We start from the raw sequence: 25,340 nt of genomic DNA, 5'->3' as shown, positions 1-25,340 counted from the left end.
TCCCATTCCTCACCTCACCTCCAATATTTTATTAGTCTCACTGCTGTCTCATAGTCCCTTCATAATTCTTTTCATCAGTTTTAATCTTTGCCTATTCAAATGTGAAGGAAGACTTTAGAAATGTTTTCATTTGCATTTCTCTTATTAGTTACTTAGAGTATTTGGTATTTTGATTCAGTTAAACATTATATGAGTATAAGATAAAACAACAACAAAAATAAAACCAGTACTCCCTGCCCTCGGGAAATGTACATTCTTCTGGAGTGATATAACTCATTCATACAAGTAAAAACAAAGTGTAAAAGTTTCAAAAGTAAATGAGTGAGGGGGCAGCTAGGTGGCACAGTGGATAAAGCACTGGACCTGGATTTAAGAGGCCCTGAGTTCAAATCCAGCATCAGACACTTGACATTTACTAGCTGTGTGACCCTGGGCAAGTCACTTAATCCTCATTGCCCTGCCCCCACCCCCCAAAAAAAGTAAACGAGTGCTAACTTGGGGGGGGGGGAAATATTTTATTGATGAGGTTGAATAGGAAGCATGGGACAACTTGGAATGTCATGTGTGAGGAACAGCTAATAGGCCAGTTTAACTAGAATCTCATGCAACTCAAGGGAAATAACATGAAATAAGACTGGAAAGATAGGAGGTGAGAATCTTTATCATGAAGGGCTTTAAATGCCTAGTTGGAGGAGTTGTATTTTATTCTAGAGGCAAATGAAAAAAATCAGGCCTGTTTTGGGGCTATCAATTTGAGAGCCACGGAAATGATAGATTAGAGAGGATTAGAGACACTAGGGTTTCCTTTGCATTTCTTAGCTCTGGCTTTTGGATGTTATCTGCTCTTGTGGCTCTTTGTTCTCACAGATTATTATTTTAGTTGTTAGAAATCTTTTTAACAATAGACACCAGAAGTTTTTAGGAATTCAAGTCAAGGTCATGGGCCTCTAGTTTGCAGATTCTATTCTCTTCCCCTTTTGAACATTAGCCCTTCTCTAGTCTTAGAGTTCTTATTTTTCACTATATTTTAAATGTCACAGATAGTGACTCTAATCATACTTCTCACTTCTGTCAGCACCCTCCATTATAGTTCATCTAGGACAGTAACTTGAATTTCTCACAATCAGCTAAGTATCTCTTTACTATCTCCTTACTTATCTTTGTTATCAATTGCATATTAGCTAACCACTTCTGCCTTTTCTGGTCCAAAGACCAAAAACCAAACTCTGCAGAAAAATCAAAAGCAAAATCAGAATTGAACAGTTTTCCCTTTTTTCAGTTATTGCTTGTCAGCAATATCTACTTTGAGCAATGATCGTATCCTTTCTTTTTTTTTACTCTTCTTTTTACATAGTATAATTTATTTTTAAAATCTTTGTGATGTTTTTAGCTTTCCTTGCTTGTTTATCAACCTATTCTGAACTTTTTCAGGAGTAGTAGGCTTTTGTTTTCATCCTCTGTTATCAGTTCTTAATTCTATCTTTTGTAAATGCCTTTTTAATATTTTCACTGGTTGGTGAATTTCCTGCAGTTCCACTTGAGTGTCTTTTGTTATCTCCTTTTTCTCATCCAAATTTTTTCTCTTTGTGTTTTCAGAATTTCATGCTTGAGAACTTCCTATCCAATCTATGCTAACTTCTTTGTTAGGATTTTAATCCACAATTGTCTACTTATCTTCTCAACTCTTTAAAATTTATTCTCAGGGAAGCTAGGTGGTCCTGGATTCAGGAGTACTTGAGTTCAAATCCGGCCTCAGACACTTACTAGCTGTGCGACCCTGGGCAAGTCACTTAACCCCAGTGGCCTCACCAAAAAATAAAATAAAATAAAAATAAAATTTATTCTCTAAAATTCTAGGCTATATGTCAGAATTGGTCTGGCTTTCCTCTCCTCTTCTATAACAAATTCTATGATGGAGCAATCATTCTTCATGAAGTTAGTTATAGTTTACATTCTAGTAATTGGTGAGAATTCCATTCAGAATTGAATTTTCTTCTTTTGGTTTCTCTACCTTTTGAAGCATATTATCCTTAAATTAAATGAAGTTGTTCTCCTTGAGGTCAGGAACTGGTTTTGTTTGTTAGTTTGTTTTTATTTTTAAACTTTCCTTTGTATCCCTGCTGTTTAGCATAGTATCTGCTAGTAGGAGCTAATCTGTTGACTAGTGACTCTTTGTCTATTCTTTCTATTCTGTTGACAAAATATTAGCAGTGTTTCTAACTACACTGATCTTCAACCAAATGCTCTCCAAGATGCTTCTCCATTCTGATTCTTTTATTTTCCCACATAAGTAGAGCTTCATCTACAGTGCTCCTTTTTTGCCTATTCTAGTTCTTTTGAGTAAGACATTGAAGATGCCAGGGTCACCCACAGCATCCCTGACCATCACCAGTCATCTTGCCTTTTGTCCTGCCACTGAATTTTGATGACTCTGGAAGAGAGAGTGAGGCTGATGACTTTATACAACTCTGCCTTACTTAAATCTAATTCACACACAAGACATGACATCATGCAGTCCTCCTGAGATCACCTGCCTGATGTCATTGGTTCTCTTAGAAAAGGAAGGACAAACAACATCAACAATGTTGTTCAAAAGAACTTGGCAGTTGTCCTTTTCTAAGAGAACCAATGACATCAGGCAGGTGATCTCAGGAGGACTGCATGATGTCTTGACTTGCAAGTGAATTGAATTTAAGCTAGGCAGAGCTGTGCAAAGTCCCCAGCCTCACTCTCCTCTAGAGCCATCTGGGTCCAGCAACAAGACAGATCAGTATAACTAGAGATGGCTATGCCCATCTAAAGTCATAATTTAGCCATAAATCTCATTGTACCCTGTCTCAGCAAAATCTATGAAGTTAAATTTGCCTCTGCATTAGGATCTCTGGTTTATCTTGCTTGTTGCCTATATGTTTTTATACCACGTGTTTTATTTTTAAAAGCCATATTTATTAAGTAAGTACCTGCTTTTTTTTAGGTAGAGTAACATAGTTTAAAAAACACTGGATTTGAAGTTAAAAATCTGAGGGTTCAAATTCTGGCTGTCACTTTATTAGTCATATCTCGTTGATTTATTGATACCTACCCCCAAATCTTTTTTCATGTGTACTACTCTTAAACCAGATCTCTTTTCTTGTACTTACGCAATTACTTGTTTAAATCTGAATGCATGGTTTTTCTTTGATGTCATCTTGTTAGAGTTGCCCATTACTCCAAATCTTTGTAGATACTGATTTTTTATCAACCTATGCTTTTCATTCTCTTTCCCAGTTTTGATAGGTGTGAGATCAGCGTCTTCATCTAGATGACTGATTTAAACGGTGCACAAGTTCAGTGCTGTGAGACGTAATTTGTGTCAGTAGCTTTATTTAAACTCATTTAGAGCCAGACTTGGTGGCATGGTAGTCCTTGCTTTTGAGGAGTTTGAGGCCGCTGGGGTTCTGAGCTGCAGTAGGCTAAGGCCTATCAGGTGTCTACACTAAGTCTAGCACCAATTCAGTTAGCCCCGAGGGAGCAGATGGCCGCCAGATTGTCCTAAGGAGGGTCAGGTTGGAAAACAGATCTTGTTAATGCTTTGGGACCAGTTGTTACCGGGATTGGGTTGTGAGTGGCCACTGCATTTCTACCCCAGGCATGGGAGTGAGACTCAGACTCAAAAAACAAATAACAGCAAGAGGGCTGTCTTTCTGTATTTTCTTTTCTTTTTTTTGAGCTCTAAATCTCTTTTAACCTAGTTTTCCTTCTTTCTCTTCTGTGTATCTTTCTTCTTAATAGAGAATACCATTCTCTTGGATAGAACCAGAGCCACCTTTTAAAGTGTTTGCAGAATCTGGGTCAAAGTGTTTCAGCTTATCTGTAAAGCATATATATTGTCGAAAAGAAGACATTTCACTCAGGGCACTGCTTTATGCTAGGTCTGAGGAAGCCTTTTACTCTGTTATGTGGAGCCTGCTCAAGACTAACACTTTTGTATCCATAGTGTCTGTTCTGAGAAGGTTTGAAGGTTTTTGATTTAATTTGATATAAGAGACAACAACACGTATTATAGTATGTATATCCATATTAGCAACACATACCCTTCTTTGTTCTTTTACCTTAAGTACTGAGATGCAGAACCACAACCTCAGCTTTTCTCACTTCACACATAATTGCTTTGGTTAGTTCCAGAAGATCAGGTGCCCAAAGGAATGACTAGATTCCATCCTGGTAAAGTCCTTTTCCTTGATCCTTCTATATAATACTATTTTTGAAGAAAAGCTATCTTGAATTAGGTGATTAGAATTTTTGTAAGTTAAATAATTTAAATATACTGTTTAAAGATTTAAAAACTAAAGTTATCTTGCATTTCAGTTTTTCTTTTAGTTTGTATGTAAAGGTGGTCAGTAGTACTTTAAAAATATTTCATTGTTAAATAGTTGAAGGGAGAAGAGTGTTTCAATTTGAATGTTGTCAAAAAAATCTTTGTGTTAAGGAATATAGGAATCATTAATGGAAAGAAATTACTTCTTTACAGGCAAAACATCTTTTATTGACTTTCCCTTTTCCATGAAGATAATACTTGTGGTGTATATGTGATCTGTTACAGTTAAGGGATCCTGTCAAGATTGTGGCTTCTAGGGAGGGCCTCATTTATGGCAGAATAATAGTTCCCCCCCCCCAAAAAAAAAAAGCCATGTCCTAATCTGTTTCTACTTGTCTTCTTCCAAAAAGCAGACATTATTTTAATCCTTTGGATGTCATTGTTTTCTACTGTCCTTCTTGACCTCATCAGCTCCCATGGTTTCAATTATAATCTCTATGCAAATGACTCTCAAATCTATTTGTCTAGACCTAACCTTTCTCCCTACCACCAATCTCACATCTCTGTCTATTAGACTTCTCAGATTGGATATCTTAGTCATTTAAAATTCAACATGTCCAAAATTGAACTCATTATTTTTACTCCAAAACTCTTCCTTCTTCTTAATTCCCCCATTACTGTTTTAGATACTACCATTCTCTCATCCCTCCAGGCTTAAAACCTAGGTGTCATCCTCAACTCAGATCCAGTTGGTTCTCAATTCCTATTGATTCTACCGTCACATCATCTCTTGCATATGTTCCCTTTTCTCCTCTAACAATGCCTCTACTTTGGTGTGAGCCCTCATCATCTCACATCTGTACTATAGCAGTAGCCTTCTAGTTGGTCTTCCTGTCTTAGATCTCTCACCACTTCAGTCCATCCAGTACTCAACTATCTTCCTAAAGCATAGGTGTGAACATGTCACCCTCTCTCTCCAATACCCTTCCCACCCCCCACACCTCACACCTTAATAAAATTCAGTGGCTTCCTCCAAGATCAAATATAAAATCCCCTGTTTCTCTTTTAGAGCTCTTCCCAACCTGGCTCCTTCCTACCTTTCCAGTTTTCAAGGAAAAAACATTCTTTCTACCATCCCACTTCTGTGAACTACAATGAAATGGAAGTGTGAAAAAGGCTTTAAATTACATGATTCTTAGGCAGGCAGCGCTGTGCCTTAAAAATTGGAACTAGATCTTACTAGTCATGTTCACTTTAATAATCCTGTTATAGTATCCTTATGCCAGAATTTATCTTTGCCCGAGTCATGTCTGTCAAGGATACCTGATAAATAGATGGAAAAATATTTGGAACACATTCTTCTAGTTCTTGTTTTTCAAAAAATCAAAAAAGGTAAGTATTTCTAATCTCAGTCTTTGTCTGGTTATGCTATGATACTTCACATTTATATGTGATTTTACAATTTAGAAAGTGTTCTTCATGAACTTCTGAGATAGGTAGGACAAGTATCATCCCTAAATTACAGATGAGGGGGAATTGGAATTAGCTGAAGACTAAACAAGGTTTTTCCCTTCATTAAAATAAAATTGGCTAATGTTATATCTATTATTGATGTTTTTAACCTCAAAAAGCCAGTAACTAATTGTAATTTTTAATTCAGTATTTTTTATGTTCTTTTTCTTTTTCCAAATTATTAGTCTCTTCTTTGATTTTCAGAATTTATGTTTTGGTGTTTAGCTGGGGAACTTTAGTTTTTTGGCTTTATGGTTGTTTGTTTTTTACTTGCATGCACAATTCATTGAAGTAGTATTTAAGAGAGAGAAGTTTTCTCCTAATCATTGCTTTGACTGCATCCCCAAAATTTGGTATGTTGTTTCATTGCTGTCATTTCCTTTGGTGAAAATATGATTTGTTCTTTGATCTACAAATTTCATTAATTAAGTTATTTAGTCTCTAATTAATTACCTTTTCCCCCAAAGGGGTTCTTTTTATTTATATTATGATTTTTAAATTAACAAAATGCACATTTATTTAAACTTTCTTCCCTCAGACTGCCAGATAGCTGCTAGGAAAGTCCTGGAAGAGGTTCTTTGTAATGCTGTTTGATATAAAATGTTTTGTCAAAACTACAAAAGATCTTATTTGAGTATATCAGAGGTACTTAAATAGCTCAACAGGTCTTTCAGCCATATACTTTATAAGTAATTATCCATACATACATTTATATACACACACAGAGAGACATTATACATGTATTATTATGTATTATGTATACATACATACACACTTATAAAGGATAGAGGTAATTTTTGTACCCATAACAGATTTTCATCGTGTACAGTTTTTTATCTAGTTGGTGCTTCCCCTGTGAAACAGACTAGTAATCTCCTATCCATAATTGTGGATGACAATGTTTCTTTAACATTTTCTTGTGAAAATAACAGATAAGTTAATTCTTCATTGCTAGTCAACAGTGGTTACAGATCTCCATCCCCGAAGGCTTTCTTAATGCTTTTCATAAAACTGCTTCTCTCTTTCTCTTCCCTTGTGCATTTTTAATGCATGAAGAACACTCTGTCTGGAATCTAGATTGATCTTTCTTCATGAAACGCCTATAGCTGAGATGTAAATACATAAATACATTTTATATGGACAAAGGCAAATTCACCAGTTCCAAACTCTCAAAGCACTTTTTTGAGGACCAGCCATTGAATGAGTGGACATAAGCCAATCTTCCTCTATAAACCATGAAAGAGATGAGATTTGAGTTTAAGAATACTTTGCAGAACCATCTCCTAACCAATTATGCTTAGTACAATAAACTGCCCATTTACTTTTTTTTTTTTTAAGTGAGGCAATTGGGGTTAAGTGACTTGCCCAGGGTCACACAGCTAGTAAGTGTTAAGTGTCTGAGGCCAGACCTGAACTCAGATACTCTTGACTCCAGGGCCGGTGCTCTATCCACTGCGCCATCTAGCTGCCCCCCCCCCCATTTACTTTGAATTCCCTTTTTTTCTGATCCAAAACAGGACTTTATGTTCCTTGAATACTGTTATAAAATTTATGATTTCTACCAATCAGTACCCATTTGTTCCATGAGAAACCAGGTTTCCATATGTTTAACTTCTTTCTTCTTTCAAATTACACATTTTTTGACATGCCCTAGACCTCCTATCTTACTAGGGGGGAAAACCCAATTTGAATCCAACCAGTTTGAATTTTTTCACCAAGTTTTCTATAGCACTTCCTGGTCATGCATAGCACCTAGCAATCCCCTTAAAGTAAGGGATATAACTAGCAGTGGCCCTGACATAGTCAATTTCAGATCTCTGACTGTTTAGTGACAGAGCTGTACTTGGTGCTTAGGAAAAGTTTGACTTTTCAGGGTATCCTGTGTTAATGGTGGCACTTATCCAGAGCTGATAATTTCCCTGAAGATTAGGAAACCTGAAATGGACCAGTGATAAGAACTCTCCTTTCTTGTGATCCACCCCTTCCCTGAGCTCCTTCCCTGAAAACAAAGGAATGGGAAAATATCACCTCCCCAAACCAATATATCTCGCTGTGAAGTGTACTCCCTACTTTGTCCCACATCTTTGGGCTCTTTTCTGTTTCTAGCAATGAAGCAGGAAGGGAGAAATGGACAGTGAAGGCTACAGAAGGAAGTAATTTGGAATTGCTACGTTACTTCCCATTTATATCAAATGTGTGAATCTCACAAAAACATAACGGTTGAATTTATAAAATCCATTCATCAAGGATGGTAGAGAGGAAAAGGAGGAAGAGAGGAATGGGATAAGAAGATAAGCAAAGTATTCAAATTAATATAGAAACTGATAAATGCTTTAAAAACAGTTATAGTAAAATCTATGGTCATTTCAGACTTGCATTGGTGTTAAAAATAAACACATTGGTGTCAAAAAGATTCTGGCCTATACTCACAAGATAATAAAATTCCAGAATGTGTAAAGGGCCCTTGGCATATCAGGTCCCTCTTCCTCAAACCCATCTCCTTTGGAGAAAGCTCACAGAGTATAGCAGCCTTCAGTTTGGCAAGTGATGTGTAGGGAAGGGAGTTTCTCAGCAATGATTGAATTGCTTAGAGCAGACCATCTTGTGAAGGAGTCTGTTGCTCAAGTAGACCACCAAGAAGAGGAGGAAGAGGGAGGAGTCTTCATTTACTCAGATGATGAGCGGTGGTGATGCTGTTGATGTTGTTTAATCATTCAGTCACATCCAACTCTTCCTGACCCCGTGGACCATACTGTCCATTGGATTTTCTTAGCAAAGATACTTGGAGTGGTTTGCCATTTCCTTCTCTAGTGGATTAAGGTAAACAGAAGTTAAGTGACTTGCTTAAGTCACACAGCTTATTAAGAGTCTGAGGCTGGATTTGAACTCAGGTCTTGCTGACACTAGCCCCAGTTCTATATCCACCAAGCTACTTAGCTGCCTCCTAATGATGATGTTAACAGACTTCATTGCTATGAGGAAGGACAAGAGCAGATCAATTAGAAAGCAGTGAGGCCAATTATTTTCAATATTGGATAATTGCTGGTACCTTTAAATCTCTTTGTTGAACCAATGATGAAGATAACAGAGCAAGTAGAGAAAAGGATATGTGCTGGAGACTGATCAATTGGCCAACAAGATGGGTTGAGAATTGACTTATAAGTATTCCCTACATCATGAAAAGGGCCTGTAGCATGAGTCTGAATATCATTTCAGTGATGATATTGAAGATACTTGAGAATGGTTGCTACTTCCTTCCAGACTCCTGAAATGCCAGATTGGCAATATCCTGGAACCAGATGGCAGTAATAATTTTACTGAACACAAACAGGAGGTTCACTCAGAAAGTGTTAAAAGTAGAAGTAAGGATATACTTTAGCTTTGACCACACTTCTCCATGAAGAAAAGAATCTCCAATAATTTAAACTGTTACTGTTCATTTTTAAATGTATTTCTGTGTATATTCATACACATACACTACCTTCTTTAGACCAGTTCAATTTGTTTTTGTTTTTTTTTAATTTTCACTTTTTTTCCAGTTAACAAGCATTTATTTCCTCTTTACCACTTCCCTTCTTCCCTCAATTGAAGAAAAATAAAAATAAAATAACAAATGTGTATCTTCAAGCAAAACAAATTCTTGCATTGGCAGTATCCAAAATATATATTTCATTCTGCAATTTGATTCTGTCTTTTCTCTAGTACAAAGTGGAGTAGCACGCATCATTGTCCTTTGGAATCTTGGTTTGCCATTATGTTTTTAGAATTCTCAAGTTTTTCAAAATTGTGTTTTTGTGATATTGTTATTATATAAATAGTTTTCTTGGATCTGCTCACTTTATATCAATTCATACAGTTCTTTCAATTTTTCTTTCAAATGGTCCATTCTGGGGGCAGCTAGATGGTGCGGTGGATAAAGCACTGGCCCTGGATTCAGGAGGGCCTGAGTTCAAATCTGGCTTCAGACACTTGACACTTACTAGAGGTGTGACCCTGGGCAAGTCACTTAACCCCCATTGCCCCACAAAAAAAAAATGGTCCATTCTATCAATCCTTATGATGCAGTAATATTCCATTATATTAATACATCACAATTTCTTCATCTATTCTCACTTGATAGGTATGTACTTTGTTTCCACTTCTTTGCTATTACAAAAAGAACTGCTACACAATTTTTGTACATAACAGTCTTTTCCTTTTTTCTCTTTAGGTTACAGACTTAATAATGGTATTGCTGGGTCTGAGGTTTAGTGAGTTTAAGTGAAAGTTGAGTAATATCTACTGCCTGGACTTCTGTCTCCTTGTTTCTATAGTCTTCTACTTATACACCTCAGTTGTTTGAGTTAGTAAGCTTCCTTTCTTTCTTTCCCCTTCCCTTTCTTATTTTAATGTCATCAAAACAAATAAAAATTAACCCCAGATTCTCTGTCTTCCTTACCTTCCCCTGTGATCCCTTAGGCTTCTGAGGAGAGACTTGTTTCTTCTTTCCCTATCAGAATGTAAACACTTCATCCTTATATAATTCCTTCCAATTGTTTCAGTATTTTTACTTAACTTCTCTTGACTTTTTATTATTGTTTTTATTTTCATTTCAAGGATTCTGCTTATTTCTTTTCATCAATAATGCTTGGAAGATTTATACTTCATTAATTATCCCTTTTTCTTCTATAGGACTGTAGTCTATTTTAGTGGGTGAGTTTTTCTTTGTTGTAAATGAAAGTTGCCTTTTGTAAACCTTTTGCCTTTTGGATATCATATTCCAAGCTCTTGGATTCTTAAATAGTTGTAGTTGCCACATGTGGGACGATCCTTGGTACTTTGACTCTTTCTGGTTGCTTGTAGTATTTTTTCTTTGACCTAGATGCTCTCCATTTTAGCTAATAACATTCTTTGACATTTTCATTTTGTTGTTTCTGTCTGGAGGCAAGCAGTAGATGGGGGGGGGCGCTTTGTCCTGTGATTTTGATTGGTCTGTGCAATTTTCTTTTATGATTTCTTGAAATATGTTATCCAGGTGGTGGTGTCATGGCTTTCAGGTGGTCCATCAATACTTAATTTTTTTCCTTCTTGGCCTGTTTTCTGTGACAGTTGTTTTTGATAGGAGATAGATTACATCTCATATTTTTCAGTCTTTTGTCTTTAATATTTCTTGTTATTTTATGGAGTCATTAATTTCTGTTTGATCTATTCTGATTTTCATGGAATTAGATTCTGTACCTCTTGTCTTAATGTGAGTTCTCTTTTCTCCAGTGCTCTCATTTCTAGTCCATTCCCCTTGAATTGGACTTGTTTTACTTCTAACATCACTTTTCTAAACTCTTTTCTTTTGTCTCATGCAAGAATTCTAGTTAGTCTTGTGGTCAAACTGTATTTTTGTTAGAGACTTTGCTTGTAGAGTTGTAGAGTTATTCTCTTTCCTGGATTTGTGTCTTGGACATCCATTGATATATAATACCTCTTCATTTTTGGTCTCTCTTTTCTTTTACTTATTCCTCCAGTCATACTCTAGGAACTAGAACTTTGTGTTCAGGTCATGGTCTTCTTCCTTCTGGAAGGAATGTTGGGCCCTTGTTTGGTCCTGATCTGTATTATCTGGGGTCCTGTGGGGAATCTGTGTTCTTCAGGGATCTCAGAAAGCTGCATGCTTGCCAGGCACTTTGATCAGTAGTTGGCTCTAGGATACAGTCTTTTTTTTTTTTTTTTTTGGATGTAGTCTTATTCCTGCCCTCTTGACCTGCGCTTTGCAGGTTACCTGCCTTATTTTGGTACATGACAACAGAAGTACAGACTTGACCCCGTTTGGAACTCCAGTAGACAGCTGCTTGGCTCTATCCCCGAAGAGCTAACTTGAAGATGATACAGGTTCAGAGCAACAGAACTGCAGACTTACTTCTAGTCTGAGCTCCCTGCACTGATGATTCAGTTATCACTAGCCCTTGGCTGTGTGCTAAATCCAAGATCCTGCTTAGGGCTTTGAGGGACAGAACTATAGCTTGCCACTGGTATGCGCCCCTTTCCCTGGTACATAGCATCATGTCCCAGCCTGATTTGGAGCTGAATCCCTGACTCCACTTTTGGGTCAGAGCAACATAGCTGCAGCCTCACACCTGTTACTGCTCCCTGCCGTGTGTGTGTGTGTGTGTGTGTGTGTGTGTGTGTGTGTGTGTGTGTGTGTGTGTGTGTGTATGTATGGCTACAAGGCCTAGCCTAGACCTTCATGGCTCTTCTACCCAATGCCCAGAGGTCTTTGCCTGTCTTCTTGTGCTGACCTGTACTAGAATGATGTTGCACTGTGATTTCTCCTTGCATTTCCCAATCATCACTTGGTCTGGTGATCTTTCTCTTACTTGGCCATCTTTGCTGGTCCCATTCCATTTGAGCCTGATGAGCCCAGAATGGAATCAGTGGAATCCTGAAGTGGCAGACCAAGTAATAAAATTTCCTGTTGGAGATCTCCTGTTTTCCATACCATTGCCTCCTCTACCAAGACCACCCTCCTCTCCCTCTTCCTCCCCACCCCACAATTTTTATGTATTTTTACTACTTAGTTCCCGATCTTAACGTACTTAATAGCATCAAACTCTTGATTTTAACAAAGAACTCCAACTTCTGAAATTGATGGTAATTCTTTGGTATTGAAATCATCCCTAGAAGATAGAAATGTGATTCAAATTAGAGCTAACTTCTCTGAATTAAGAGCAAAGAACACAAGTTGCCATTTCAGCCTGTAATCTAATCCTAACCAACCAAAATGTTGGCAGTTAGAAAAGAGATCTAACAGATCATGTTAAGAGCTACTTGTGAGGAAGGAGATAAATAAATTCAGGCTCCATGAACAAAATATATACCACTATCATGGCTTCTGTTGTCTGAGGAAGAATACTGATTTTAATGAATTTCTCATCTCTTCTTTCCTTTCATTGTCTATATGGGTTTTCCCATGTCTTTGGATCATAAGTCTTTATTCTTACTGTAAAACAAATAAGATTATAAATAGGAAATGTAGATATCCCATACATGCAAGTATGAATATAAATTCCTACATGGCAGGGATTTTTTGGCTTTTGTCTTTGTTTCCCTGCGCCTGCCATATGACTTTATAAATGCTTGTTGATTAATTGATAAGTGGATATTTGTGTTCCTGAGAGTTCTCTGAAAGCAGCCTATTGTTCATTTCTTATTACTCAAGATGACTTCTAAGTTCTTTAGATTGGGAGAATGCAGTTCATATAAATTCTTTGTGTGACTCCAAGTTGATTGTTTTTTATTTTGATGTTTACTGCTTGACTTTGAAGCTAGGTGGTACAGTGGATAGAGTGCCAGGCTGGGAATCAGGAAGACCTGTTTTCAAATGCAGCCTTATCAGATACTTCATAATGGTGTGACTCTGGCAAGTCAGTTATCCTTTCCTTTACCTTAGTTTTCTCATCTGTAAAAAAGGAATAATTACAATTCCAAACTCCCAGGGTTCTTATGAAGATCAAATGAGATAATATTTATAAAACACTTAGTACAGTGCCTGGCACATAGCAGGGGCTATGTAAATGTTAGCTCTTATTATTATTAAACAATTACAAATGAATTCACTTAATATTAATCCTTCAGATATCAGCTAAGAATATAATTTCTTGCCTAGGCTAGAATTGCTTATTTCCTAAATTCCTTTTTGTCTTGTATTGAAATTACTATTGATGGGGCAGCTAGGTGGCGCAGTGGATAGAGCACCAGCCCTGGAGTCAGGACTACCTGAGTTCAAATCTGGTCTCAGACACTTAACACTTACTAGCTGTATGACCCTGAGCAAGTCACTTAACCCCAATTGCCTCACTAAAACAAACAAACAAACAACAAAACAAACAAAAAAAAAGAAATTATTATTGGAGGTGTTGTGTGTATGTGTGCATGTTGTATATATCTTTGTGATTATTCAACAAAAAACACTAAGTTGTATTTATGCTTTGACAGAGCAATCCTAGTATTGTGCATATATTTTAGGGAGGTCAATTACAAAACAGAAGTCCCCATATTGTAGCAAAGTAGTCATAGTAATACTCTTTGTGGTAGCAAAAAACTAAAAATAAATTGGGTGCCCATCTGTTGGGGAAGGACTGAAAATATTATGGTATATAAATATAATGGAATATTATTACACCATAAGAAGTGCTAAATTGAGGGATTCAGAGAAACGTAGGAACATTTGTGTAAATGGAGGTAGAAGAGAGAGTAGAACTAAGAGAACAATGTATGAAATGACTAGGATACTATAAACAGAAACAACACTGAAATACTATCAGACTTGGATTAGTTGTAGAGACCAATCTTGATCTCAGAGAAAAATGAAGGGGAATTATAACTCTGGTAGAGACTGAGAGTATGGAAATATGCATATGTTGTTAAACACAGTCACTTTATCAATTGGGTTTTACTCAAATGTTACTTTGTTATAAGGGGAAGATTCAAAGGGGGAGAGATTATATCATAAAATTACTTTGATTAAGAAGAGGCATAATTGAAAGTTATTGGGAAGTTTTTGAAGCAGACCAAAACAAACCCAATAAATTGCACATTATTCCAAAAGAGATTTTTCGTGGAAGTGATTCTAAAAGAAAAAGTTATGTGACATGACAGATTGGAGGAAGAATACTTGGGCAAAGTTTTGAAAATGGGATTAAGAATAAGGCTGGAGATAACCACAGAAGACCAGCTTGACTTGCATAAATTCCTATTGACATGTAGTATAGGAGAAAAGAGTGGAGAGAGGGTAGTGTAAGCTGATAGAATTTTGATTAACACCTGGTTGTTCCAGGCTTCCCAAGGTTCCCATAAAAATTTAGCCTTTCTTGGTCTTTTTCAATTTTTCCAGCCTGGATAGGCAGCTGCTAAGCTGAAAAGTAATATGGAAACCATGTGGTTTCCCAGATGTGCTCCCCCCACATACACACCCCCAGTCCTCTTGCCATAATTATGTCTTTCTTTTATAACATAGATTTCTTGTATAAATACATAATAGTAATCAAAACTCAGTCATTTCTGAAGCTTCTTCCCTTTGTTAACTGTTTCATTTATAAAGATTTTCTATTTGGAGGACAAGAAAATCTTATGTAATTGAATTTCTTCCTTGCTTAAAGAAAAACAAGTAGTAATGGATAGATTTTCTTCTGGTTCATTTAACAATAAAAATCTTGTATATTTTTTACCTGTTTATTAGGAAAATCTTTAAGTGCTTCTGTTAACTTCTTAGTGCAGCCTGTCACAATCTTTTCTTCAAGAAAATAAACAAACAAAAGGACCCACCCCCCTTCACCACCATTAGTCCCCCTCCCTACTGTGTGGACTTTACAAAACAAGTGCACTATTTGATTAAATAAGAGCCTGACTGCCAGGTGTGGTGACATATGCCTTGATATTTGGTGAAGCTAAACCTGGTAGGTCACTAACAATGCTAATCAGCATAGGGTTAAACCCAGATCACTAAAGTATTCCATTGGAGACTTCTTTTCCGTTTGGCATTGAACCATTTTTTGTGTTCAGCCTTTCAATCAGCTAATTGTGCTGTCATCTAGGTCAAATCTCTCCAAGTTTTTCCCAAAAATAGTATGAGAAACTTCTATCAAGTGCTTTACTTGAGTCTAAGCTAACTATATCTACAAGATTTCACTGATTTACAAGTTTAATAACTCCCAGAAAAGAACTTGGAGGTAATCTGATGTAACTTTTTTAACAAATATTTTATTGAAGTTTTCTTGTGTATGTATCATTGTCATTTCCTAATGTCTTTTCTCCTTCACCTTGCCCATCTCTGGAGAACCCTTCCTTATAACAGATTAACACTTTGGATAACATATGCTTCATTCCATATTTGTAGTCTGCCATCTTTTTTCCAAGAGGAAGATAGGCATGCTTCCCTAGCGAGACCTCTGGAGTCATGCTTGCTCACTGAATTGATCATAATTCTTATGTGGATCAAAGTTGTTTTTCTTTATAGGTATTATTACTGTATAAATTGTTCTACTACTTCTCTTCACTTAATCCTGCATCACTTCATAAAATGTTCCCAGGTTTCTTTGAAACCAGCTTTTTTTCTTTCTTTCTTTTTTTGAAACCACCTTTTTAAACATTTCTTATGATGCAGTGATACAGGGTATCCCAAAAGTCTTAGAGTAGTTTTAAGCTATTAAAGTTTAAACTATTTTACATCACATTTATATATCATAATTTGTTCAGTCATTCTCCAAATGATGATTAACCCTTTTGTTTCTGCTTCTTTGCTACAACAAAAAGAACTGTTAAAAAATTTTTTTACATATTGGTCTTTTTCCCCCTTTTCAAAAATTTCTTTGGGATATAGGCTCAGTGGTGATATCACTGTGTCATAAGGTATGTACAGTTAAGGAACTTTTTTTTTTTTGGAGAGGGCAATGCGGGTTAAGTGACTTGCCTAGGGTCACACAGCTAGTAAGTGTCAAGTGTCTGAAGCTGGATTTGAACTCAGTTCCTCCCGAATCCAGGGCCAGTGTTTTATCTACTGTACCCCCTTTTTAAACATAGTTACAAATCTCTTTCCACAATGCCTGGACCAATTCATGGCTCCATGACTAGTGCTCTAATATGTCTGTCTTCCCACAACTCCTCCACCCACTGTCATTTCCCTTTGTCATAAACTTTAGCAATCTGATGGGAATGAAATGGAACCTTAGGAATGCTTTAATATATATTTGTCCAATTATTGGTGATTTGAAACATGTATGAAGCTTTTGATAGTTTGGATTTTCCCTCCTTGATAACTGCATGTTCATACCTTTGGGTCTTATTCTTATACATTTGAGTTTGTTCCCTACACATCTTTAATATCAGATGTTTACCAGCAAAATGTAATGCAAAGATTTATTCCCCAATTAATTATTTTCCTTTTAGTTTTGTCAACAGGCAATCACAGTTTTAACTGCATCAATTTTGTTGAAGCAGAACTTTTCAGTTTTATGTAATAGAGTTTTACTCCATTTGCCTTTTTTCTTTTCCTTAAATATTATTTTATTATACTTTATAGATATCAGCACTACAATAAATACAGATATCCCATTAAAATCCCAATCACTTAATACATTATTTTTTTCAATAACTACTCTACATTTATTTCTCATCAGTAATATCAATAGCAATGCTTTGAAATATATTTTTAAAACAACCAGATAAAGCAGTATGTTTTCACCATTCTTCTTTGGCAGTGAGGTTCAGTGCCTGAATTTTAATTCAGAGCAACGTCATGCCACAGCAATAAATTATATTGAAATATATGTGGTTTATGATAGTATAAGTATTCTTTTTTCCTTCTTTTAAAAAATTAATCTTTCTCAGACTTACATGAACTGATACAAAGTGAGATGAACAGAACCAGAAGGCCGCTGTACAAAATAACAATATTGTACAATGATCAACTGTGAAAAACTTAGCTTTTTCTTAGCAATACTATGATCCAAGACAATCCCAAAGGACTTAAGCTAAAAAATGCCATCTATCTCCAGGGAAAGAACTGATGGAGTCTGAATGCAAATTGAAGCATCCTTTTTTTTTTTTTTAATTTTATTTTGCTTGTTTGAGGTTTTTTTCCTGTTTGTTTTCTTTCATGCCTAATATGGAAATGTGTATTCTATAACTGCATATGTATAACCTATAGAAAATTGTTTGCTTTCTCAATGAGGGGAAGGGTAGAGAAGAAGAAAGAGAATTTAAAACTCAATTTTTAAAAAATGTTAAGTTTTTTTACATATAAATATATTTACATGTAAATTTATTTTAAAAGTAATCTTTCTCTTGCACTTCTCCCCTCCCCCACTGAGTAAATACAATTTTAAAAACAAGCAAAAATAAATAAATAAAGCCTTCAGTGCATAGCTGAATAGTCCAACAAGCCAAATTCTCACGCTGACTTGGTCTGAAAAATATCCCTTTCTGTATTTTAAGTTTATCATGTCTCTGCAGGAATTAAGTATTTAATTTTATCTTCATTCTTTTGGACTTGTGTGCTATAATTGTTTTGGTTAGATTTCTAGAGTCTTTTAAAATGTTTTTGTCTAGAATGTTACTATCATTGTATAAATTGTTCTGGTTCTGCTCACTTCACTCCATCAGTTCATAGAGGTCTTCTCAGTTTCCCCTGAAAATGTCCATGCTATCATTTCCTATGGTACAATAATATTCCATTACATTCTCATGCCAGCATTTGTTTTCTCCAATATGACATCCCTTTAGTTTTCTAACTTAGGTCTAATATGAAAACATTGCTATATTATATATATATATATATATGAAAATATAGCAATTTTTTCATATTAGACCTAATAATGTGTGTGTGTATATATATATATGTATATATATATGTATATATATGTGTATATATGTGTATATATATATATGTGTATATATATATATATACACATACACACATCCTTTTCCATTTTGATTTCGTTGGGGTTTAGGCTTAGTAACAGCATAATCTGGGTCAAAGGGCATATACATTTTATTAATTTGGGGGAACATAGTTCCAAATTCCTTTCCAGAATTGTTGAACCAATTCACAGCTCCATCAGTAATGCACTAGTGTGCCTGTTTCCCCATAATTCCTGTAAAATTTGCCATTTTCCTCTTTTGTCATTTTTGGTGGTCTAATGCTATGAGGTGGAACTTCAAAGTTATTTAACCTGCAATTCCTTAGTTATTTGTGATTTAGAGCTTTTTTTTCATATTGTTGTTGGTAGTTTGGTTTCTTACTTTACAAACTCTATGTTCAAACCATCTTTATCCATTTGAGAATGACTCTTAGTTTTATAAATTTGAGAATGGTCCTTAGTTTTATAAGTTTTAATAATTTCAATATATATTGGATCTGAGACCTTTATTATAGAAACTTGCTGCAAAGATTTTCCCCCAATAACTTGTTTCCATTCTAATTTTACTTCATTCAGTTTGTGCAAAAACTTTTAAATTTTATATAAACAAAATTGCCTATTTTAATTTGTGTCATCTTCTCAGTTGCTTGTGCAAGTCATTGACTCTTGTATTTGGAAAATGCATTCATAGATCCAAATAGTAATTTCTTCCTTGTTCCTTTAACTTCTTTATTATGTTACCTTTTATATGTAGGTTATGTTACCTATTTGGAGCTTATCTTGGTGTTTGATGTGAGGTGTTGGTCTAAACCTAATTTCTGCCCAACTACTGTCCAGTTTTCCCTTCAGTTTTTGTCAACTAGTGAGTCCTTTTGCCAGTAACTGAGGTCTTTGGTTTATCTAACACTATACTGTTGGGTTTTTTGCTTCAGTATGTTATGTATCTAATCTGTTCTGCTGATTGACCTTTCTCTTTTACAACCAGTGACGAATCATTGTAATGACTACTGCTTTGAAAATTGGTACTGATAACCTCCCCCTATCCCTGCATCATTCCCACTTTTCCCTGCATTATTACCCTTGAAATTCTTGACTTTTTTGTCCTTCCATATGGATTTCATTATTTTTCTAGGCATATAAAATAATAATTTGGTGGTTTGATTGGTACAGGACTGAATAAATAATTTATTTAGATGGTATTTTCATTTTTCTTTTACCCAATCAACCTAACCATAAATAATTAATGGTCACTTCTCCTCCACCCCCATCCCCTTCAGCTATTTATGTCTATCTTAGTTCTGCCAAGACAGTTTTATAGTTAGATTTAAATAGCCCCTGGGTAAATACTAGAAGATGCACTCCCAAATATTGTATATCTTTGATAGTTATTTTGAATGGAATTTCTTCTTTTAGCTCATATGCTGATGGTTTATATGCTTGCTTACATGAGCATATGCCTATACTTATTTCCTCAATTTTTTCTTTGTCTTATTGCTATTACTAGTATTTCTAACACTGTTTTAAATAGTAATGATAATAATGGGCATCTTTGTTTTGCCTCCAATTTTATTGGAAAGGTTTCTAACTTTTCTCCATTATATTATAATGTTAACTCTTAGGTTTAGATAGATATTATTTTCTATATTAAAGAAAAGCATTTTCCCCGTGATTTCTAGAGTTCTTAATAGAAATAGGTATAAAATTCTATCAAAACCCTTTTTAGACTCTCTTGAAATCTTTTCATTTATATTATTAATGTGGTTTATTATATTTATAGTTTTCCTTATGTTGAACCAACCCTTCATTCCTGATGTAAACCCAGCCTGGACATAGTGGTGAAGCAGTAGAGCATCCTGTGGGACACACAGGAGGCAACATTTTCTTGGTGTTTAAAGCACTATCACTACCACCACCATGACCACTGTTTCCCTTTACACTCTGCTAACCCAAGAGCTTTATGAATAGCGTTGTCTTCCAGATTACCAGATTTGCTTCCAGCCCAGCTTCCCCCTCCCTGGTAGTCTTCAATGAGGTGAAAAATCACTGTGGAGAAGGGGTTCACTTTCCTCAGCAGCAGCAGCAGTAATAACTGCTAACTAGCTACTGCCAGCAGGCGGATAAGCACAAGAGCCCAGGGATGAATGGCACCCCCCAGAACAGTTCTCCCCTTTTCTAGCTCAGCCCTCAGAGCTATCATCTGGAGAAGGAAATCCTTTGGCCAAAGGGCCAGCCATCACCACCAGGTGCCAGTCAGAGCAGACAAGCCAACCTAGTAAAGCCACATGGGGCACCCCAGGGGAGAGACAGGAAGCAACATATGTCAGGCAAGTCAGACCACCACCACTACTGCCCTGGTCATCACCTCTTTTCAAACCCTGATCCCCGATGGAGATAGAACCTTGGGAGTGGCAGTGCTTCCAGCCCATTGCTTCACAGCCATCCTGGCAACTGCTCCCATAGAAGAAAATTCCTGTCACCAAAGCCCTTGGTACTGTCAAATGGTTCAGTCTCAGAACTGATAGGATTTTATCAGTGGAAATGAAATTAAAGAAAGAGTCATTGCCATGTACTGTGTGTACCCTAGGGACCATGGGACCTTTCCATCTGACTTGCAGCTGGAACTATGTGTTTGTTGTCTTCTCCATTAGAATGTGAGCTCCTGGGGAGCGGGACAGTCTGACTTCTCTATCTGTATCCACAGTGATTTACACATACTAATAAATGTCATGTGTAATAAATACCTTGTTCATTCAGTCATTGAAAAAATTTTAATGTGTTGTAGCCTACTTGCTAATATTTTATTTAGAAATCTTTGCATCACTGTCCATTAGGGGTATTGGTTTGTAATTTTCTTTGCTTTGTCTCTCCTTGGCTTGGGTATCAAGATCCCATATGTCCTGTAGAAGTAATTCAGAAGGGTACCTCCTTTTATCAGTATTACAAATAGTTTATAGAATATTGGAATTAAGTTATTCTTTATAGAATTCACTTGTGCAGATGTAGATAGCAGGCATCCATTTTCACATGACCCTGGGGGTCATGGCACAGTGGAATGTGTGCTGGATCTGGAATCAGAGGATCCCAGTCCAAGTCCTCTTTCCTCCTCTTACTTTCTGTCATGCTGCTCTTCACACGACATTCCTTTTCCTGTAAGTGTGCTGTGACACACTGTGTCTCCCATGCCGTGAAAGTGTTCCCTCCTTGCCTCCTCTTCATAAAATCCCCACTTTCCTACTAATCTGACCTTAAATGCCACTTTATAATGGAGGCCTTTCTTCATTCCCCAAGTCCCATCTGCTACTGATTCCCCTCCTAAAATTATCCAATTATTTGTAGATTTTGTGTGTTCTTCTTTCCCTTGACTGAAGGCAAGCTCCTCAGTGGCAGGGACTTTTCATTGTTACCTCTAACCCATCACCCAACAGTGTCTGACACACAGGCACTTAATAAATGCTTATTTCCACTGATCAGTTAATGAATGATTGATGCCCATGTGATCTTGGGCAAGTCACAGTCTCTATAGGCCTCAGTTTCCTCCACTATTAAAAGAGGGGGTTAGATCAGATATCCTCTGTATTTCCATCTTGAAGTCTGCAGTCTTGTGGTCTACATTTCTCCATTTATCCTTCAGCCTTTAGTTTAAGTGATTGACTGTCATAATGAGATGGCTTTGGCTTCTTTAAACCTTATCTTTATCAGATGACTTTCAGATTTACCAGGGTAAAGTATTCTCTTAGAGAAACTGGAGTTTGTTTCTAGAGCCAAAGTTAACAGTGGTTTCTCCTCTCAATTACTTTCCAGATTTTGGGTTCAGTAACATCTTTACCCCAGGGCAGTTACTGAAGACCTGGTGTGGGAGTCCCCCATATGCTGCCCCTGAGCTCTTTGAAGGAAAGGAATATGATGGGCCCAAAGTGGATATTTGGGTAAGTTGTCATTTTGTATAATTAACATGTGACACAAATGAATCTTTCGTGATAGTAGCCTCGCCTTAGAGTACCCTACAAATTCTGTGCTTATAGAAGCAGCAGAATCTTGGTTAAATCTTCACCCCATGGGGCTTGCCTCCTAATAGACATCACATATGATGAGCTACCATATGGAAATTCCCTTACAATTGCATAAATACCACAAATTCTAATTAGCTTGAGTGATTGCTCTGCCTAGAACAAAGCATTCTTCCTTTTGTTGCCACACTCCATACTTAAGAAGGGTAATAGCTAGAGAAATGTTTGGATTATTACATTGAAATGGAAATACATCAGTGAAGGAGAGTTAACATGTTCTGAAAATTCACACAGACCCATAGTAATAGTTTTATTTCTCCAAGAAAGAACGAATGTTCCATTGTCACATACCTCACTGACCAGCATCTTCACACTCATATTATATTGGTCTATCTTGTTTCCTTTGTTGTGGGCTAATGATGTGTACTTTGTGTTTGGGATGCAGAGCCTTGGAGTAGTCTTATATGTGCTCGTCTGTGGTGCCCTGCCATTTGATGGGAGCACCCTCCAGAATCTTCGGGCCCGGGTGCTCAGTGGAAAGTTCCGGATTCCATTTTTCATGTCCACAGGTAAGGCTGCACACACCACACAGGCTTCTGACTAGCATCAAGAGCCCAGCAGTGGGGCAGAGTTGACAGCAAACTTTCCTCAGATCCCAGTTTGCTGGCTTATTTGTCGCCAGCAATGTGACGCTTTTCATATTCATAGTGACTGGTCAGCAACTGCTATTCACTGAAACCTGGTTTGAAGCTGAGGGTGTCAGCTGACTTTATGTGTGAGTTTTCCACTGAAAATTCCTGCAGAAACCTGGGATTTCTCATCTTCTTGCTCCCTGCTCAAATAAACAAGCGGATGGATGGATGGATGGATGGATGGATGGATGGATGGATGGATGGATGGATGGATGGATGGATGGATGGATGGATGGATGGATGGATGTGGATGGATGGATGGATGGATGGATGGATGGATGGATGGATGGATGGATGGATGGATGGATGGATGGATGGATGGATGGATGTTTGGGGTAAGTGGGCAGGAAGGTGAAGAGCTTTTGGAAGGTTTTAAGACTGAAAACAGTGCCTGGAATCTAAAGCATTTTACCATTTATGTTTACATTAAATATGGAAGGGTTCCAGAGGAGTTGCTGCGAGAGATATTTTTAGTTCTGCTGAATAATCTGTGTTCATTTTAAAAAAGAACATAGAAGATACATGTCCATACCTATTGACTCAGACACAAAGGTCAAGACAGGTATGGAGCCCCTATAGGAGTAAGTAGAAAAAAATTAGCCGTGTTTCACTTTTAATGAAATGCTATTTCCCTGGAGTTAATGACTGAAAAATGTGGATCTTTGCTGAGCAAGGGAAGGATAGCTTTCCTATTTTGATTCTTCTTTGTGAAAGGTGAGGCAGGTTTAACTGCCCTAGTTTCTTAAGATCATCAGGGATCAGCCTCTTTCAAGGATACTTGTAGAAAAAGCATAAAAGAACAACTTTTTCTCTACTTGTCTGGTCCCTGTAGTATCCCAAGTGAATTATGCTATCTTCTCTTCTTTGAGCTACTTTACTCCTGAAAAGAAAGGTCATAATAATGGGACAAAGTGGCAAACTGCTCTGGTTGGGGTCATACCCTATGTAGGCATCTAGAATTTTTCTTATTCTTCTCAACTTATTTCCAAAGTTTAATTGGATTTTCTGTCCTCCATTTCTTTCATTCAGTAAATATTTACCAAGCACTCGTTTTATGTGCAGTGTGTTGTGAAGGATAGAGAATTGAGCTAGCATTAACTGCATATTGTACTTTAAGGTTTGCAAAACACTTTAAATATGTTAACTCATTTGATCCTTGCAACAAGCCTGGGAGGTAGGTGCTATTATTATCCTCATTTACAGTTGAAGAAACTGAAGTTGAGAGAGGTTAAGTGACTTATCCAGGGTCACACAGCTTGGAAGTTTGTGAGACTGGATTCACTCAGGTCTTTCTTGCTCTTAAGTCCCATGCTCTCTCTACTGTGCCCTCTGGTCATTGTCATGTGCACAGGTATCTACACTGCAGGAGAGTGTGTGATAAAGATTTATATTACATGACTATAAATTTAATTCCATTTAGTAAATGCACCTTCAGCATGTGAGACATTGGTAGTACAAAGAAATAGGTGACAGCCCCATTTTGCTCTGTTCAAAGCCCGTTGTGGTCTATTTTGGCCAGAGCTTATAGATTCTGCTACAATTTGTACAGCGGAAGCTCCTAAGGCAGGAGAAGACTTTGTGGCCGGAGCTTCATGAGGGTGTGAGAATTCCTTTAGGCCTAGTCCTTCAGTGGCCTTCTGGACCACGGCCTTTTAATTGTGTCTGTATTACAGACTCTTGGTGTTCTTGTGAAGACTATGGACACTTCTCAGAAGAATCCTTTTAACTGCACAAAATGCATTCGATTAAAAAGAAACCCGTTATGCTGAAATAAAGGTATAATGGTTTTCCAATCCACGTTCGTGGACCCCCTGAAATTTATCTGTAGACCCCAGGCTAAGAATCCTTGCTGTACAACTTCACTCATAAGTCAGAGGTGCCTTCAGTTCCTCACGCCAAAACGTGCTCATCCAGTAAAGTATTCTGGTCTGACCAATCACTAGAATTCACTCATAATGGTTTGTCTTAGTGAAATGACTAAGTAATTGTGCAGTTGACCTCCCTATGGACCAATCAAGATTAACACTGCACTTCTTTCACTTAGAGGGAACTAAATGTTTGCATTGTTCATATTTTGTGAAAGCATAAATGAAAACTGCCCTAATCCATTAGAACCAAAGGGTAAAGTAAAAACCAAGAGAAGCAACAAGTTTAAAGAAACCCTGGGGGGGCAGCTAGGTGGCACAGTGGATAAAGCACTGGCCCTGGATTCAGGAGGACCTGAGTTCAAATCCAGCCTCAGACACTTGACAATTACTAGCTGTGTGACCCTGGGCAAGTCACTTAACCCCCATTGCCCTGCAAAAAAAAAAAAAAAAAAGTAAAGCACAAGAAACCCTGGGGGCAGCTAGGTGGCACAGTGGATAAAGCACCAGCCCTGAATTCAGAAGGACCTGAGTTCAAATTCGGCCTCAGACACTTGACACTTACTAGCTGTGTAACCTTG

General features: G+C 37.0%; 1 protein-coding gene across 4 annotated transcripts in view; it reads left to right on the top strand.

Moving 5' to 3' along the window:
* Nucleotides 1-25,340, top strand: part of SIK3 (SIK family kinase 3) — a 297,657-nt gene that overhangs the window by 216,139 nt on the left and 56,178 nt on the right. For all 4 annotated transcript variants that reach the window (XM_043994328.1, XM_043994326.1, XM_043994327.1 and 1 more), the window contains exons 5-6: nucleotides 21,997-22,121; nucleotides 22,648-22,771. In XM_043994328.1, the coding sequence (XP_043850263.1) occupies nucleotides 21,997-22,121; nucleotides 22,648-22,771 (249 nt within the window). The remainder of the gene's footprint in view (nucleotides 1-21,996; nucleotides 22,122-22,647; nucleotides 22,772-25,340) is intronic.

This window comes from Dromiciops gliroides, chromosome 3, assembly GCF_019393635.1.
Source record: "Dromiciops gliroides isolate mDroGli1 chromosome 3, mDroGli1.pri, whole genome shotgun sequence".
NCBI lineage: Eukaryota > Metazoa > Chordata > Mammalia > Microbiotheria > Microbiotheriidae > Dromiciops > Dromiciops gliroides.
The sequence above is the reverse complement of the archived record's forward strand: the minus strand, read 5'-3'. Positions and strand labels throughout refer to the sequence as shown.